This window comes from Anopheles coluzzii, chromosome 2, assembly GCF_943734685.1.
Source record: "Anopheles coluzzii chromosome 2, AcolN3, whole genome shotgun sequence".
Taxonomy (NCBI): Eukaryota; Metazoa; Arthropoda; class Insecta; order Diptera; family Culicidae; genus Anopheles; species Anopheles coluzzii.
Window position 1 is genome coordinate 85282082 of NC_064670.1, and position 20200 is coordinate 85302281.

Below are 20200 nucleotides of genomic sequence, written 5' to 3' on the forward strand. Positions count from 1 at the left end.
ATAACTTTTTATGCGAAATCTTCAAACTACTGAGCTTATACATTGTGTGTAAAAACTAATAATAATACTATCTTTAGCTGATAGTGTAGCACTACGTAGGTTCTTGTCACCACAAACAGTTTTGAATAGAAAATCAATCGATCGAGTGTTTGCATTCCACATTGCTGAAGCTACGAGAGGAACACAGCGTGATTTATACAGACGATAAAGTGTATAAAATTGAATCGGAAATTGTTCACATTGTTTCCCTAATAGCTAAGTTACATAACTTTTAAACTGTGTTCTTTACGAGATACAGCTAAAAGCTTATCAAAGAAAAAATCGAAAGATCATCTTTATTTAAATTGTCAGACTTATTCGATCATTTAACTATGGAAACTGGGAAAACTGGGTCGATACAAGCTCGGTTTAAACCCACGTCCTATGATGTGTTCGGTCGCAATGGCCACAACACCTTAGGTCAAGTTTGCACATCTCAACGATGACCTTATTGATTTAGATTTGATTAATTTTCTAATACAATATATTAGAAAAGGTTGGAAGGATCAAGCAAATATTATGTGACGCTAGTTTGCTGGTTTTTTTTATTTTCGTCTATGCCATCGATCCCACTTATGAAATCTCTCCTTTAAAGGGTCAGGTAGCTAATCCTACGCATCTCTGAGTCAGCAAAAACGCCCCATCGTCCCATCAGCTAGGGATATTGTACAACGTTGGTGTTTTTCACGCCAAAGATACACGCCAACGTTCGCCCGTTGGCTATTGTTATATTCTACGGACACTACAAAAAAAGCTGCACAGCAACAAAAATAAACAGAAAAGGACGCTTTAGTCATACGTTATGCTAAAAACGTTTCACATCATGGTGTGCATAGCAGTATGTTTTGGAAAGCATGTTTAACATTTATGCTTACTATATCTAAAATAAATCATGGCATAAAATGGACACCATAGTTGCCGTTCCAGCACACATTGCATCAAATGAAACTGAGCCCAGTAACACATCCGTAGTGATTTTTAATCTACTGTGATAAAATTCCCATTTCAACTCACACACACACGCACTCACACAAGCTCACCATAATATCACCCTATCAAGACGCAATCCATCAAGCGGGGCGCATGAGTTTTAGGAATGTTGTGAAAACATTAACACGAAATGGTTGAAGTTTTCAGATGAATAATACACGCATAACTCTCCGCAAGCCGGATCATAGGCCGCGTAAGCGCAGCCGGCCGGCTAGCACAGCCACTAGCAGAGTGATGCAGGGATTGGGAAGTGGTTCGACCCGTTGTCTGTCGCTCGCTTTTATGTGTTTAGTGACGCCACCGAGTGTTTGCTTCGTATTTGCTTTGCTGGTGCCACCGATGCCCATTTATTTCCATCTAATAGAGGCTTCCCAGGACATACCGAGGACATCGTTCGGAATGGCCAAATCCTTCACCCCCTACTGTACAGACTCAAGCCAGCACTAACCGGTTTCGGGACAATATCGAGGAAGAGAATTTTATTTTGGCCCCAAGAACTCCGACAGCCCCCACCACTATCACCCTGCGAGGTTCCGTCTACATTCAGCACACACAGTTCACAACAAATAGCATTGAATGCTCGGCTTTTGCGAGTCCTTCGAGGTTGTTGGCCGAGAGGACGCCGATGTCCGCATCGGAACCCCCGAGAACGCTTCCGAGAATGGAGCTCCATAAATGCTAAGAGCGTTTCATAGTTTTCTCCGACTCGGTGCCTTATCTCACGGCCAACAGTTTAGCTTGGCTGGTCGGTGACGAGGAGGAACAGATCGCACAGTTAATGCTGTTGTGCTTTTCCGTGCCGAAAACGTACCATACATATCGGATGTGATGCGCTGCCCAGTACTCGGTTATTGCTATGACAAATGACTAGAGTACATGACTAGGTGTGTGTGTGTGTCTGTGCTTGATGATGCAAGAGAGGATTTAGTCGAGGGAAAGTTGCCAGGATGTGCTAGAAATAATCCAGACCATGTTTGTACAGACCGAGCTGAAGCAAGTTCCGTAAGTACTGTGAGGGAAACGATATACCAAGCGTGTATCATACATACTGATGATGTTTTGATGCTTTATGGCATGAGATAAACAGAGTTTAATTGATATTAATTAAAGCAAAGTGCTAATGTATATAAAAAAGGATAATAGCAACATGAGTTCTGTCAGTAAGTTTGAATTTTGAAAACATTCCGAAGGATTTGGAATCCTTCCGAATGCAAATTCCTGTCACGTATATTCAATACATTTTCAGTCGACACTGCATGAATAATGTCAAACGATCAGTTAAACACTCCCAGCACACTTTGAAATGTTCTTCGAAAGCAAGCCAACGTTCTAATGGTGTTTTTGCAGTGCGACTATCGCCACAATAGAAGCAGTTAATCAAATGGTGGAAATTTCCAATTTAAATGCAAAGCAATTTAATTAACGTTTCGCATCCGGTTTGAGCTACCTCTTGCCGTAGTTGTAGTTTAAAGGTACAAGAACAATCCCTGTGCACAAGAACAATAACTTTTACATAAGTACAAGGTACACGTACATAAGGTTTTGTACATACATCAAAACTTCCCTCTTTATTAAGCACACTAGATTTGCTTAATTGAGCCATAAGCACCAGTCCATAGGCATAATATGGTAGAGCGGACACATTTCGTAACTAGCATTACATATTTAGCTACTGCAAATCGTCACCCCTCTCTTGGGAGAGTAAAAATCAACCAAAAGTTTATTGCTCCTATCGGCAGAGGGACAGTACAGCACAAAGCAAACGGTACGGATCTGAAAACTTTATTACACCCCGTTTATGGTTGGTGGAAGCTTGATAGTCAATTTCGACCCTCCCCCGGAAAAAATCTACCATGACAAAAATCGAAAGGTCAAACAAAAACTCCCCACACACACACTAACTGCAGCTGAAAAGATGCTGAACAAAAAAAATGACATCAAAATCGAAACTCCAACGTTCAGCCGGCGAGAGAAAGCAAGTGAAAATGCGCCAGGCGACCCTGTGACCGGCGTGAGTTTATCTTTCTTGGCCAGCCTTTTTTATGGAATCGAAGGGACATTTGCATTTAACGATGGGAGGATATTGAAATTCTCCCCGTCCTGTCCCTCGCCCGTTTGCTATTTTTACTACTCCGTCCTCGCTCCCGCCCTGCAGCCAAAACTACTAACAAAACTGTGTCATCGTGTGTTCCAGTGGGGAGTGCTGCTCCGTGTTTTTGTTGGGCATGGAAAAATGGTGAAGCAAAATAAAACGCATCAATCGTGATTTACTGGCTGCCTATAGGACTTAATTGCTGCCGTGCGGGATTGACTGCCAAAGCTTAATGATGCAGTAAAACGACAGCGAGTAGAAAGAGTAGCGAGGGCACAAAAAGCAAACAGATTTGCAGTAAAAACAGGAAAAATCAAAGCACAGTGTAGGACACAGACGACCCTATCGGCGCATGGAACCGTTCGTAATGAAATGGAACCGTTTTAAGTGCTTACTTTGAAACCCTCATCGGTTTAAGTTTCCAACGAAACGAAATATGATCGAGAGGGGCGTTTTAGAAGTGTCTGCTGAATTTTAGAAAAGCTTAATTTTAGCTACATTATACCCGCGTGTGCTTATCAACTGGGGTTGCTCCTAAGAGCGATCCCTCATAAATAATCATTCAGTTGGGTACGTAGGGAGCTTAAATAGAATGCCAAATTGACGAAGGTTGGTGCCGCCCTGCTACAACGGTTCACGGTTCACCGGGTTTATCGGGAGGGTGCCGCTTTCAGGGTGTGGCTAGAACCAATTTCATGCATTCCTGAAGCAGACAATTCAGCTATTTGCCAAAATATGTGCTGCACGACTCGCAATGCTCAGGTTTGATGGATATTTCACATTCACCAGCACCGCGCAGTTGGTGATGGGAAATGCCAGATGCCAGAATTTATGGCGATTTGTGTAAATCGATTGTTTTTACAAAATATCTTTACACGTTAATAGATGAAAGGTTAGCTGACACGTATGGTATGTGCCTAAGCTATACGTCAACAATTTACAAATGATAATTGGTTTATAGGCGGTATTTGTACTAGTGAGCTGGTGTGAGTAAAATGTTGAAATGCTCTGAAAAAAAGGACGATCAACAGATGTATCCATAATTGATATACTTTGTAAGTGTTATCTGGGAGAATCTTTTATTTAAAAAACTAATACGATGTTCCATAAAGCCATTCTTTGCTATAAAATCAGTATTACAAAACATACCCAAAACAATCCTTTATCATACCTTGTTTAATAAACCATCACTAATAACATAACATCTGATAATAGATTTAAATTCTAGGTATTACACATAACAACTTTACTTCCTTAGATAAGCTATTTTCATATAAGAACTATTACCTTTAATGTGAACTCAAAAGACTGACAAAAGCCTAATTCCGTCCGGAACACCATGCTGTATTCATGCAACTTATGCAACTGTTCCTGTTAATCACGAATAATTCTGCATAGGAACTTAATAAGACATACTCCTTGCGAAACTGAACCGGCTTGGCTTTCATAATAATCTAGTCATATGGTTAAAATCATATTTAAACTAAAGATCATACTGTGTTAAAATCAATAAGTGCTTGTCCAACGTGTTCGTCAGATCGTCCGGTGTAAAGTAAAGTAAGAGAAGTAAAATTGGCCCAGTATTGTTCAGCCTATTTATTAATGATGTTGTATTTGCGCTTCCAAATCAATGTTTGCTTATTGTATGCGGGTGATATCAAGATTTATGCGACCATCAGAAATAATTCAGAGAGCTCGACCCTCCAGCACAGCCTAGACAAATTTAGTTATTGGTACTCTGCGAACTCGCTATCCTTGTGTGTCAAATGCGTGATTAGTTTTACTCTATTAAGCGAGACTATAATCTTGACTCGTGTGTAATCCCAAGTAAAAGAAAAACTAAGGACCTCGGTACTATCCTTGACTGTTGTAACATGGTCTCCGCACACTTACAACTGGTACACACGAATTGAGCGCATTCAGAAAAAAATCACAAAAATAGCTACAAGAGCCCTAAGGTGAAACATGGACCAGCCTCTAACATATCAAACTAGATGGCTTCTTCTAGGTTTGCAGTCCTTAGAGAGACGTAGGGAGGTAGCACAAGCAGTTTTTGTAGCAAAGTTAATAAAAGGCGAAATTGATGCTCCCGAGCTTCTTAAGATCAATTTAAACGCTCCTGACCACGCACTATGTCCTCGGAACTTTCTGATCAAAATAAACCAGGTCCGTACTTACAGAGGAGCTCATGATCCAATTATCTCAATGTGTAATGCTTTCAATAAGTTCTACTGCTTTTTTGACTTCAATCTTACCGTTGCCACGTTTAAATGTTCATGTCTGTATTCTAATATATAGCAAGTAAGGTTATGGTAAGTTTTATTTTATTTTTAATATTGCAAAGGCGCGCACCACGCAATTATCTTCAATAAATCTGTAAGATTCAATAGTTGAAAGATGCATTCAATGTTTTCGAAGTACAGATATTGATTTTTGTTTTGTATTTAGCTAATATCTATCTTTCAGACAAAACCAGTTTTTAACATATTCTTTGAGGTGGAAAATATAGCGAAGCATCCAGAACACCAGTACCACCAAAATTCGCATCAAAGAACCATCTAATTGACGTTCAAACCAAACAAACGCAACACACACAAACGCGTAATACTGGCTTTCAAATCAAATCAAAACAAGCACCCGTTGCCATTGGCAGGTGTGGAAGCTTTGCACAAAACAAACAAGAGACGCTTCTGTGACGCTAAGCTTTCAGTTGTTTCGCGGTATTACATAAAGGATTAAATATTCAAACATCTCGCGCAGTATCCACGCGATCGTACAAAGGCAGAACTGCAAATGAATGTGAATAAACCGGTGTAAATATTGAATATATTCCGCCGGGCCGTTCAGTGGCCGTTGCCAACGGAGGCAGCAGCACAAATCCTGTTCTCTTTCCAAACCAATACACCAAGCCGCCGGGAGCTGTGGCATTATTAGGGTACAATTTCGTGAAGAGATTTTGGATTTTTTCTGCCTCTCTCTCTCTCTCTCTCAACCGACTGAACCCTTTCACTGGAGGACGAGGATTGCGCAACGGTCAATGGCAGGATTGTGGCTGGAAGGATTAGAAAAGTACCTGGCTGGTATTTGAGAGATACCTGTATTCGATAAGCGACAAAAAACCCTCCGTCAGGTACACCGAACTGAAACCAACTATTGATTTGTACGATCACCGCAGGGCTTAGGGGTTTTATCGTCCGTTGTGGGCAATGGACTACTGGATTTCCTCTTTTATATTGTTTAAAGAACTCAATTCATAAAAGAAATGAAGAAAAACAAGAATTCAGCTACAGAGTTGATACAAAAAAAAGTATGACAGCAATAAAACATTCCATTGCGGTGCTTTTGCGGTATGCATGAACCCTTATGCACAAAGCTCTCGTTACAAGACAATCCACCGATGGCAGACCTTAATGCCTTCCTGCACTTGTATACAACGAATCCCCTATTATGAACGTATTATTATGACATTCAGCCGGAATGCTATCAAATTCTATAATGCAGATGATGCTGGCGAGATAAAACATAAACGGCTGTCTGGTTGCTATGGGGCTGCCGTTGGACTGTAAACTCTAAGAAAGGTACAAGTCGTTGAAATCAATTACACGGAATAGTTTACATAACCTACTGCAACCTATTGCATCCATTACGCAGACCATTAGCAAACATGGCTGCCGGTCTGCTATCGATACCCAGTGTCCTGCAACACGCGCCAATCTCCCTCGCCAGCTTGCCAGTTGCTCACTTGCCGCTTGCGCCACCACAAAGTGAAGTTGATAGAGTCGACCCATCTATTTCGATCTATTTACCCAAGCAGGTGGCTGCTAGAGTGAGCGGCATAATGCTATCGATTAAATTTATTTTTGATCGCTATACAACCCCGGAAGGGTTTTTGCGATTTGTTTATCAAATATCAACAATTCATCCGCTCGGCTGAGCTGGCAGCGGGCAACCCTCTGGGACGCACTTTGCATTCAACCGATGCCATGCCACACATATCAGTTTGCCAACCATGCCATGGCAGCTGCTATCACGTCCTCACCCCCCTTCCAGCGGCACATCCTCCCGATTGTGGAGGATGTCTACTGACTGCCAGTCACCAGTCCGTACCAGTTTGTACAGGCTTCTCGGCTTCTTTCCGGTATCCTCGCAACCTTCGCTCCCTCGGTCTCGGGCAAAGGATGTGCGTTGACTTTTCTTCATTTCTCTCGCTTCTGTGCAGCTGGTATGCGGTTCGCCTCGATTCGATCGGAATGGTTTGCTAACAATTATTCTACCGTCCTTGTGGGAGCAAACTGATGCTACCACCCCATTGTCAGGACCTACCACTTTCCACTCCCAATCCCCGCCTTGTGCCGTATTTATTAGGCGAACGTCGTGTATCCCTTAAGGTTGTGTGGTTGAATTCCTTCCTTCGTAAAAAGCTGATTTTGCCACCCTCGTTACACTGGGTACAGCGATATTGCTACACACATCCGCATACAAAACGCGCACACATATTATGCATGAAATGTTGCTGCCCGAGCAGGGAATAAATTATAAGCTTTCTCAAGCTCGAAGACGCACAGCACTAAACGCCCCAGTACTGGGACCGGTGCAGCAAAGATCGGCATCCCCCTCCCCCGGACGGCGATACCACCCACAGACAAAACCGAGATGTGGGATAAATGTGAAAAATGGTGTCACGAAGACGATTATAGGATGCTTTCCCTGCTTGTCCCGGGCTGCTACAGCAATGCTGACGGGTACAGCGCGAACGTGCAGCAATGTTCCATATAGTGCACACAACAATCGGCATCACTACACACTACAGTGTGCGCTCGCACAAAACAATAACTCACATACCACTCGCTGATCCACATCCGACAACAATTTATATTTGTTTTCCCCATTCGACTTCAGCTTCCGAATGGCCCAGGACACGACACGCAAACAAAAGCGAGTGAGAGAGAGAGAGAGGGAGAGAGGGAGTGACTAAGAGAAAGGAAAAAAGTAGCCCATTTCCAGGCATTCCGTTTGCGATGTGTGGCCAAGAAGCATCATGCATGCTGTTTAAGAAAGGCGTTACCCGAACCATAATAAGGGCGGAAAATATGTCCATTCCTGGACCCATGCCTTAGCCTCAGCCCCAGCGCCATACTAAACGCACCGAGCCAAGGTACGGAATGCCAGCTTGAAGTTAATTGACTGTAAAGCAATAAATTCTAGACTGTACATTTCACCGGCCGTTCGCTGCACGGATCGAGGCTCGGTGCGAGGGTCTGTAACGGTAGGTTGGTTGGTACAGTTTAAGGACAGGTTGCCGGCTTTGTCTCCCAGTCTTTTACGTCGCTCGCTAAACATACACACACTTCCTGCTACGGTACGAACCTAAGCACCACACAATGACGTCAACTTTCGTTTACATTTGTGACCACACATTCATTTTCTAACGATCATCAAATCCCGACGACGACGACGACGACGCAAGCACCTACTGGAAAGTCTTATTTACGCACGCTTGGCGGGAGGTTATTTTTCATCCTCTTAAAAACGGAACACACTCACAAAAGTTAATAATGCTAGCCAATTTGCTGGCGAATCGCAATGCCATCCGTACGTCACGGTGTGCTAAAACGGAAGATGAATTAGTTCCAGGCAATGGTATTTTTCGCACCTTCGCGCGCGTTACTGTTCCCAGTTAGCGCGCTATATTTGCGCACTCTGCACAATTCAATTTTGTCACGCCTAATTAACGGCTTGTGTGTGTGTGTGTGTGTGTGTGTCAGTGTCACGAAATATGTCAAGAGAAAGAAAGTACACACACACACACACAAATTTATTATTTGCCTCCATTACTCAGACCGTTTCTTATGTGAAAATGGTTTGTAGAATAATGAATAATAGGGAACAAAAGTAATAATGCTACCGCAGAAACCTTGGAAGTCTTCTTCGATCGTAAAGTAAGGCGATTACATCAATATTTCTTCTTCTTTTATTTTTGTTTAATTCTCCGTCGTTTTGATTGAAAGCTTCAAAGTGCTTTGCCAGCGGATGTAAAGCGAATTCTCATAATCTGAGATCAGACAACTTTATGTCATTTGATTTAGATTGATGTTCTTAAAACGCTCATATTTGATTGATTGTAAACTCTTGTCTACATTTTTGTCATCGTTTACTTTAAGTAAATGGAAAAAAAACATCGTGCACAACATTATTAATATTTAGTCTGCTCTCTGCCAGCAATAGACAATTTGACAAAATCGATTTTTGCAGCAGCAAACAAATATGTCCTGGGTAGACCTTACTTCGAGTTTTGGCTCTATTTCACTTTGCACTCTTTTGATGATTGAACTCTTGCCAATTTTGATGGGTATTACTTGAAAGATAGAAATGAAGCATACCATAATATCATAATTATTGAAATATGATCATTTCGTTATGAAACATGAATTTCAACAGACAATTTCTAATTCATTTGCTAGTACGTCCGGTGTGCCCCAGGGTAGCAACATTTGGCCGTTACTGTTTTTGTTATACATCAACGATGTGCCATTTGTGTTGCATGATGAGAACATATTGATGTATGCGGATGACATCAAATTGTATACCTCCAACAAAGATTCAGCCCACTTGAAAACTGCCTTAGATTCGTTTAGTTCGTGGTGTGATCGTAACAAGCTGCGTCTAAACATGTTTTGTTGTGTCCTTGACTCGTGCGCGTCTCCCTATTTTAATAAATTATACAATCCATGGACAAATTTTGCAACATAAAACTGAAGCAAGCGGCCTAAGCGTTATTCTAGATAGTAGGCTCAACTTTTCAGTACACCACGAAGAGACTATTCGGCACTTTTTCTGGTTTCTACGGACTTTGATGATCTTAACTGCATCAAATCAAATCCCTATCAAATCCTTACACTAGTTAGGCCAATTTTAGAGTACGGCATCGTCGTGTATTGTCCGTATGTCGAAACATGGAAGCAGTGGATTGAGCAAATACAAAGATAATTTACGCGTTACGCCATACGTTGTCTTCCATGGAGGGATCATGATGCACTGCCTTTCTATTATTCAAGCTGTTCTCATTTTTGGTCTCAAAACTCTTGAGATTTTGAACAGAAATGCTCAACCACTTTTCATTGCAGGCGTGCTCTGCAGAAAAATAGATGCACCTCAGATACTGAAGAGACATAATTTAGCTTACACAGATTAACTTCAAGGCACAGACAATTTCTAAGGCTGCAATTCAGCTACACACAGTATGGATCAAACGACCCCTTTACTGCAATTTCTCGCGTATTTAATAATCGATTCGTCCATTTTGATTTTATTACCATTGTTAGAACTATTAGAGAACGTTTGAGATTCGTTATTTGATGATATTTTTGTATGGTTTGCGTCATTTTACTAAATAATTTATATTTTGTAACATAATACTTAAAGTTCATGTTAAGCCAAATATGATTTTCTATCATTAATACGTATAATTAATAAACATCATTAATAATGAATCAACAAGCCGAAAACAACACGAAGTCCTAGCTATAAATTACATTTCAATCAAACTTCGTTGTCGAAGCGCATATAACGCATTTTCAACCCAGATTTTTTGTTGATCGAAGTTATAGTACCCATATATCTCTATACACCACTGTCATGTGCTTTTTTATTTACAATTCTGCCTGTTCTCACCATTCTCGCTAGGAATGGCGTCATTGATCGACCGCAGCGATATGATACTTAGGACAGCATTTTTCCTGCTCTCACCCCACACGCCGGACAAGAGTACAGCCGGTAGCAACACGAACGCGCTCGACAAACAACAAACCCATGGACACCGGGGCGGCAGCCACACACCAGGCAAGGGTGACGGAGAAAGTGGTGAATCCGGTCCCGGACTATCGAACTACTTTGAGCAGGGCAGCGACAGCGAGGAACTGCTCAAGTACTACAAAATGCCGATGCAGTTCGGGACCGAGAACTACACGCTGGTGACGTCGCAGATAGGCAGCACGGCACACGTCCCCTGCAGGATCCATCACATCGGCGAGGGTGTGGTAAGTGGTGAGGGTGAAGCGAGGGCGCAGGGAGGGAATGGTTGTGGTGTAGAATGGCTCGGTTTTGACGTTACAAATGGGTCCATTTCCGGTGTTTGCAGTGCGAGGTTGTTGTTATGTCCGGCACTGGCAAGGATTGTAGGTGGGCGTACACTCGAAGAGAAACGGTATTGAAAAGCACTTTGGGGTTGTGTTAAGCGTCGTTTGTATCGATTTCACATTTGAATGTTTGGAAGAGAGAGTCAATAATAGAAAAAAACTCCATAGTAAGAGTTTTATGCAATACATATTACCTGTTAAATGAAGCAAATTAAATGTGTTTGAAAAATTTACTTAGGACGAATGTTTTGCAGTTTTCTTTCTCTTTCCAAATATTTTATATTTCAAAATGTGGTAAATTATCAATTAAGATTATCTCATTAATATGTATGTTTTTTTTAATAGCATAGTGTTGAATTCGCATAATTTGCATAATTTAATTCTTTATTCGATTATCTATTACTGTTCTTCTTCTTCGGCGCAACAAACTTACTCAGTTTAGGCCTATCTTTATCACACATTTCCTGTTCACTTTTTACAATGAGTAATAAAAGTATTACATGTTATATATGTATATAACTTATTAATAATAACTTATAACTACATATATAACGTGGTGTAACACGTCCTAGGGTCAAAACTGTTAAGTATTTTTTCAGCAATACTGTGAAGCATGTAAAAACAAGGGACAAAATGGACATTAATGACTATATAGGCACCTCCTACACCGACTTTGACACAAAATTGAAAGATATGAAGTGTAGTCAGTGCAATATTTCACAAACATCATCCAAGATTTCTTTAGAAACTAATAAAATGAGTTATAAGGGTCAGTAACATGAAGATATAGCCTTCAACATCGTTTAAATTAGAAGTTCCGATTAATTTGCCAATTAAATTTTAAATTAACAAATAATCGTTTGGTACTGAGAATATTGGCCATGAATGAATTATTAAATGCTTCGTACGAGATGTCTTCTAACGGGCAGAAGTTGAAGTCAGTTGGGCTCCATTTTCATCCCATTTTTTGAAAAACTGCAACTTGTATAATTTGTCGTGAATTTACAGGGTTTACCTAGCCAATCGGGCGTCGTCAAAGCGTTATCGGTCGCCGTAAATACTTTTTCGGGCGACGTAAACCCTCAATTGGGCACTGTCATTTCTATTCGGGCCTTGTGAAGTATGAATCGGGCATAGTGCAGAATGAAAGCGGCCTGCTTTATATTTTCTTTCTAGTTGTAAAACAATACTTTTTTGTGAGTAGTTTTACTGATCTGTGAAAATTTACTATACTCTACAATTTTAAAAGAATAAATTATACTCGGTATTTTAAAATAAAGCTAGAGATATAAAATTAAGCAGTAAAAATCGATTTTATCCTTCAACTCTATGAAAAGATGATTGTTTTGGCCATGTACTAATCGATTTTACGCACAAAAAACGATACTATTAATTAAATGTTCTTGTATTATCGTGGTGTATGTACACGCGATTGCTTTTTCTCATTTAAGTGTTAAGAACAGGGGTCTCCAAACTACGGCCTGCGGGCCGCATGCGGCCCTAGACAGCCTATGATGCGGCCCGTGAACTTTGTAAAGACTAGAACACACATTATATTAGTTGGATTATTTTAATCATATGTTTACTTTTTATGTTTAATATATAGCTTCAATAATAGAAAGCTGTACAATTTTGATACATTCAGTTGGTATTTTCTCATTAAAAGGAAATTTAAACGTTCGAATATTAGCTAAAGGTGACGCCAAAATGGCCCTCAAAACCGATATTTGTGAAACAATGCGGCCCGCGAAGTGAAAAGTTTGGAAACCCCCGGTTTAGAACACTTTAATGGTTAAAATCGACAAGCTAACATCACATTTCAACACCTTTCAAAATTGAAAATCTAGAATAGATCTTTTTGTCAGTACACTAATTCATACATCAATGTGTATCAATGTTTTATGAAAACGTACCGCTTTTGATGAAGCAAAAGCGAACAAATCATTTTTTTTTTATTCAGGAGTATTTAATCATAATTTAATGAAAATGAATTTCTTATTGTCTAATTTATTATTTGTTGAGGAAAAAAGAAACATTGCATTATATGTGAACTAGATGATCGCGTAAAGCAGTCTTCCAAATAATTTATCTCACAAAACGTGTTCCACAGTTCAAAATGCTTACGATCGAAACGACAGCCAACCTTAAACCGAACAAAAATTTCCGGAAAGAAGATGTAGGTTATGTTATGTTCAAGCCGCTTCGACTGTTTGCCGTGTAAGAAAAAAACGGCAACTTTCCAGTCCCCCACGGTAAAAAAAACACACACACACACAAACTTAGTCCCAGACAACGTCGCCGTGTGCCAGTGTAGCTGCTAGCTCAGAGTCTCAAACAACCATCAAATGATCGAAAATGGGTCATTACAGAAAATGTGATCGGTAGGAGTTTAGCAAAACCGGACAGCCGATAGATAAAATGGCGAACACGCGGACCTCGTGCATGAGTTCGTGACCGGAATGCTAATTCCCGCCTGCTCTATTCCCGTGTAATAAAACAGGATTTACGCTTGCCCTGCCCTGTAAGGCTCCCCTTGGCCAAACGATTTCCACCTTTGCCGAACTACTGATTGAGAAGGTAGACGGGAAGACGATGGCTTGAATATTTAAAGTGCCATAGATTTTGCTCTGGCGAAGAAATGCTCGTCACTGTTGGCTCGGTGGGCTAAAATCTGTGACCAGGTAAAGAATGTTTATCCGGTGACTGTAAAATAAACGGCTGCAAGAAGAAAATCCCGGCCTCTCTGGATTGATGGTTTCTTACACGGTGTACTATTTATTATGCTAATAGCACCTACTATTCAGGTAATATTTTCAGCGCAAAGCTTTTTCCATCAGTCCAGCCGCCGTAAACGCTGAGCAAGTGAGAGACGAATAAAAAGCATAAATTAGATGAAAAAACTAAACTCCCTTCATTGGTTGAAAAATAAACGAGTCGGTCACATATATTATAGCGTCGTACAAAATAGCTTTAAATCAGATATATCAAACAACAGAACAAAAGGAATCAGTAGTTGTGATCAACGATGTACTGCTCTTACTACTATGTAATTGCAAAAATCTCAACAGTGAACAGCACACTACAAACCATTTCAAAGTTGCTTCCGTGAACGTTTTGCAATTTCCCCCTAAAGACATTTTCGAATTGGCCCGTTCATGCACCGATGCTCATCGTCGATGGTTAGAGCAACACAGATGAGGATAACTTCATTCGTAACCGTTACCATGCTGTCTGGATCAAAACGTTTCCATTTTGGTAAAACAGTACAAAAGCTGCTCTTTCATTGCCTGCCCGCTCAAACAGAATAATACAACGCAACGTTGCGACGTCCGTGCCATGAATGGTTGCAAGGGATAGCCAGCTTCTTGGGCGGCGTATCATCTGCAATCGGATCCGTGATAGGTGCACGAATGGAATGAATAAATAAAACTTCCAAACTGTCAAACTACATCCCAGCTCGTGCTGTTTGAATTTTGGCTCGCAAAATAAGGAAAGTGAGCGTTTCGGTTTTGTTTGCAGCTCCACGGATCGGCCAAACCACGGTTAACATCGGTACTAGTATCCTGCCAGGATATCGAAACTGACAGACAATGGTCCCGCAATGCAATCGTGATAAAAGTTCCGTAACAACAACAACAACAAAAAGTCCAATTTACGAGTATTTGAATGAAATTTAGCAAATCCTCACCAAATCGTCCGAAGCAAGCACGAAACCAGGAGGAAAAAATGGCCCAAAGTCATTCGTCCAATTGTCCAAACGCTCCAAAATCATGATGTCTGTCATGTAGTTCCCCGTGCTGACACTATTGATGGATGTAGTACGAACTCTTGATTCCTCTTTGCCCCGATGACACATCAGGCAGGGAAGCTGCGGGTTTGTGCTCAACTCTGCCAGAACCACTCCCGGAAGCGGCAGGAATCTGTATTCGAGCATTCATCAAACACTTCACTTGTACGGCGAGTGTAATTGCAAAACTTTTCCCAATTTGTTCGCATCCGCTGCACCGTTGTACCGTGCTGTGGACGGGACCATATCACGGCAAAGCACACGGCAGGATGCCAACCCACCCAGCACCTACCGTGAACAACAGCAGATCGTGGTAAACTGCAGGCGAAATGGAAAAGCTTCTCACCAGCCCTTTCACGGCACGATGGCGACGACTATTCCGCAGAACAAAACAACCGCCAAAAGGGCCATCTTCATGCATAACCTTCTGCTTTCCGGTGTTCCTTATCGCCACTATCGCCCGTTTCTGTGTCATTGTAGTGGGTGATCTATTGTGTCGACCAAACTAGAAACTGCCTTTTGCTGCACGTGCCACCCAGTGCGCACGCTGCGGGCAGCCTGGTGCATGTGCATAACATTCCTGTGCGTTATAAATTTGCTAGCGTATTGTGTTTTTGCGCAAACGTTTTGCGTACGGGTAAAAGTCCTCGTTGTGCATAAGTCGTTTGTTGTACTCCGCGTTCAACCTTGTTGTGAAAAATGCTGTTGAAAACTTTACCAACTTGTTTGTTACAAAAATTCAGTTAATATTTCACAAAATCATAAATGTAACGCTGTAGACAAAAACTAAATATTCACTCCAAACAAGTTAACCATTGCTTACCGATTCCTGGTTTTAGCAAAACCGCACCTATTTTCAAACCTATTTTGAACGGGATCTCCATCTCCATCCCGAACCGTGTGGAAAACCTCAACCGAGCAAGAAATCGTTGTAAAACTTTGTTCATCGTTTAGTAATAAAGCGACGCGCGGCACGCATTTATCATTTTCCAGGAAGGCAGCCCGTGCAGGCATACAGCACAAAAACCACAAAAAAGTCCCTTTTGCATAGCAATGTGAATAAATGTGATTTCTTCTCTTCTCTTCCTTTCCTACTTCTGCGCTGCGCCCTTTCCGGTCCCCGATGCTTGTTTGTGTGCGTGTTTCCCATCCTTCCGGACATGGCTGCGCCCGTAGGTGTCTTGGATCCGGCGAAAGGACTATCATCTACTCACCGTTGGCTTGACGACGTACAGCAGCGATGAAAGATTTAGTGCTACCCACCTGCAAAATTCAGAGGTTTGCCAATTGTGTCCGTGTTGTTTATTGTTTTGCCGTTGCTTGTAGGTTGCATGTTGTTGGCCAGTTTGCTCCTGTTTATTTCTTTGCCGTTTGGCCAGTGGTTACTGTAGCTTGGTAGAGTGCCGAACAAAAATGCTTCATTTTTTCCTTCTTTAGTGTCACCCATAAAAGTGCTCTTGGTTTGTGTTGTGCTTAAGTGTTCCCCCCACTGTGTACGCCTCCCGTATCACTAACATGTGTTTTGATGTTTTTTCCCCAACGCATTGCATCCCGTTGCTGTGCTGCCGCGAACGCCCCGTCCCGGAACCGGACACTCTAACAGGACTGGACGCTGCAGATAAAGTTCGTGCAGGATCGTGACGCCGGCTTGTACGAATGTCAGGTGTCGACACACCCACCTACGTCAATATTTTTAGAGCTGAAAGTGGTCGGTAAGTAGCTATTAGATGGTTGCCGGCTTGGTATTGTAGTAATCGCACGGCGGCAAAAAGCGGCACACACACACCACCGAGCCGGCCCTCGACAACCTCGACAACTTGTGCGGTGCACCGCAAACAAACAACCCATTGCGTAACGATTTCAAACGTTGGGTGACGATTAAATAGAACCCATAGCCTACCATTTTGCGTTATTGCGATAGTGTCATTTCGTCTAATTAGCCAGGGCCAGCTTGACCGGGTGTTACAGCGTGAAAAGGCATCCGAATGGAGTGGGAGGTGGTGCCCTAGTGTGGACATTTTCGCAACCTACTATACCAGTTGGGCGACGGAAATGACCCTCAACAGCAGCGTGTGTGTGTGTTTGTATTTGGAATCGGTACGGAAAACCCACTGCATTTAATTATACCAAACTATGAGGGGATGATGAGAGCTGTGTAATACAACAGCAAAAGCTGTATTAATATCGTCTCGCTCCACTGTTTTGTCTGATTGTTCGAAATGGTTTCATTTTAAGTATGGCTCTCGAGAACAACCACAACCCACGCATCCGAGCAAACAAGAGATCATACTTTTTTAAAGTAAATAATGCTTAAAATACCTTTCGCCTTCCGTTTTCCTAGAGGACCGTGTGTGCAAGTAAACTCACCTTTCGGTGAAAATGTCATCTACCTACCGAGCAAAGGCGGTTCCATTAATTCTATGCTTTATTTTCCTTCACTCCGCACCATCATCATCAGGCGGATTGCGTTGCAGCCTCACTTAACGTGGGTGAAGTCGTTCCCATATTCCTCTCTCGATCTCTTCCTGTTCTCCTGTGTGTAACGTAATACCGTAATGGCCAATTTTATATGCTCTTTATTGTCGTCACCCGACCCCCTAAGGTACGAATATTTCAAATATTTCCTCTGCCATTCCTTGCATACACCCCAGAATATCCCCACCGGGATGGGGTGGGTAGTTCGTTTGCTTTGGCTCGCGAGTTGGCACGGGCAGAAGCAAACTGCTTGAAGAATCGGGTGCCACACTGTTGGTCCTGAAAGTGGTTCCGGTGTTAAATTACGCAAGACTGTGTACGCAAGTTTTAACGCTCACCGGTAAACGATGCGTGTCCTGGAAGATAAAACGCATTTCGCAATGTCACCAGCGTTTGATATCTATTAAGTGTCTTGCAATTATTTCGTTCATTTGATTTAGAGAAATAATTTATTAGCCTGCCCCATTGCTCCATTGCTCGCCGACAAGTTAGAAAGAGTAAGAAGAGAGTAAATAGAATAAATAGAATTGCCACTCCGATCCACTCCTGCCAGATATCATGCACACCACACACTGGAAGAGGTGATTTCGTCTGACGGACAAATAATAAGCTCCCCGGCCACAGAACGCCCAATATGCCGCAAGTTGTCTAATTCATCACAACAGCCCGCCCAACCCCCCACGTTCGCTGTGCTTGGTGGGGGATTAATTCGATAAATCTGTCCCGTGCTGGTGATTGTCCTTTTCTTTTAGCTGACCGAAAAGCGCCGTTCGGCAAAACATTTCCCTACAAAAACCTTGAGCCATACATTTGTTTGTTTGTTTGTTGGGGTGGTTTTTCTCTCTTTCTCCCCCCTTGTTTCTTCAACTTTAGCCTTCCAGCCTTGCCGCGCCAGTCACCTGATGACCATCATCTCAGCCCATTTGCGGGACGCTGTCCTCGACCACTAATTCCACACCGCCGGCTGCCACAGACCGCACAGTTCCAAGAAAATGTTCATTTTATTTGTATGGACCTCTGTCATTCCGTCCTCTCCGCCCAAAGTGCACGATTCGTCATCTTGATTTCTTTCGCTTGGCTACTACTTTTAGCAATCCTGCTGCCAACGCACAAGCAAAAGCAAAGGAAGAATAAAAAAAAACCAGCACAAAAATAAGTACGCTCCAAGACACGCAACATCATGCGAACATCATGCGGAATGTGTTGATCCTTCCGCCTGTCGCCTGTGTGTGGTTGGGCGCACACACCGCTATCCTTTTGCCGTTTACAGTGGGCAAAAGCCTGTCAGTACCCGAACCACGAGGGCACGGTTGTGGCCATGTTAAACGGCAAACGCTGAGCCACCGTTGTTTGGGAGCTTGTTGATTTCAATTACATAACTGCGCTGCTCCTACCTCTTCGATCTGTCCTTTCGAACCGCCACGGCAAGTGAACTGTACAAACTCCTTGAGTGCGAGAGACTCAAATAAAGAACCGATGAGCCGGATTGCCGGTTTGGCAGTCGCGACTGCGGGAAGTGGGAAATCGTGACAAAATGTCACGCCGACTCCGACGGTCGGAGACTCCCTGCCGGGAAGCATGCCCATCAATTGGCCGTGGGGCCGGAGGCTGTTGGTATTTACATTTTCCCTCCATTTATCACACATTCGATTCTGAGACGGGTACCGTACAGGCGGTGTAAGGCGTTCGTACAGTGCAGCAGGAAATTAAATGGTTGCGTTTGAAATGTTGACGAGCGGCTGAAAAATGTATTATTCAGCGTTTGAGGCGTCTTTCGCTGGCGCACGGAGGACACGACGAGCCCTGTGGTGGTACGCAGCAGCAGCAACAGCAGCAGTGGCAGTTAATTTTCATCAACCGGAAGCTGAAATTGTCACGCGGATGTTGATTTCGCTGTGAATGATGGAGCTTCCGGCTCACTTCTTACATAAACGCTCTGTGACGAGCTTCCGAGTGATGCCTGCCCGGTCGTGGAAAGCGCGTTTGGGATCGCTTTTTCAGGGCACGGCCAGGTAAAAACAAATGTCTGCAAGCAAACGGCAGACAAGAAATGAAATTATACCGTGCGGTTCGGTTGCGTCATATACGCGTCACCCTGAACGCTAAACCACGCCGAGGATCAAACGTTTTACGCAACACACCTCGGCGGTGGCATGGGCAATCTTGTTTCGCATCCGCAGCTGGTGGTTGGCAAGGGCAGAGCTGATTGTGTACCCGCAATCGGAAGACAATTGTGCGCGATTGGAAATCCTTTCCCCCTGAAATCCACTTTTGCCATTCACCCCGAAACGCAATCCACACGCAAGTTGCTGCATCGGATGCTGATGCTGTCTGCATTTCTCATTAAGACGGGCTTGCTTTTCTCCTTTTTTTTTTTTGTTCGCCAAAAATTGAACGACCCCGGCAAACAACAGTCAGAAATGGACAATCACGGCAAGCGGCATCCTGGGTGGGCTTGCCAAGTCCGGTCACGTTTCGCCATCGGAAGTCCGCACGATCTCGTAATCGCTTCCCCGTATAGCTCCGGTTGGTTGTGTGTGTGTTTTTCGGCAGGCCAGCAAGTACGCTTCGGTGAGATTATCGTAACGATCCGGGGTGGGATCAGGAAAGGACAATTCACTGGAATTCTCAGCGCAATATTCTCACGCAAACACACACACACAGACACAGACCGTAGCTGAT

At 42.7% G+C, this 20200-nt stretch overlaps 1 protein-coding gene across 1 annotated transcript in view; it reads left to right on the top strand.

Annotated features, from left to right (window-relative positions):
* LOC120961335 (uncharacterized) overlaps positions 1-20200 on the top strand; it is a 44186-nt gene that overhangs the window by 1858 nt on the left and 22128 nt on the right. Inside the window, exons 2-4 of the mRNA XM_049606180.1 lie at positions 10805-11157; positions 16220-16321; positions 16647-16755. Of these exons, the coding sequence (XP_049462137.1) occupies positions 10805-11157; positions 16220-16321; positions 16647-16755 (564 nt within the window). The remainder of the gene's footprint in view (positions 1-10804; positions 11158-16219; positions 16322-16646; positions 16756-20200) is intronic.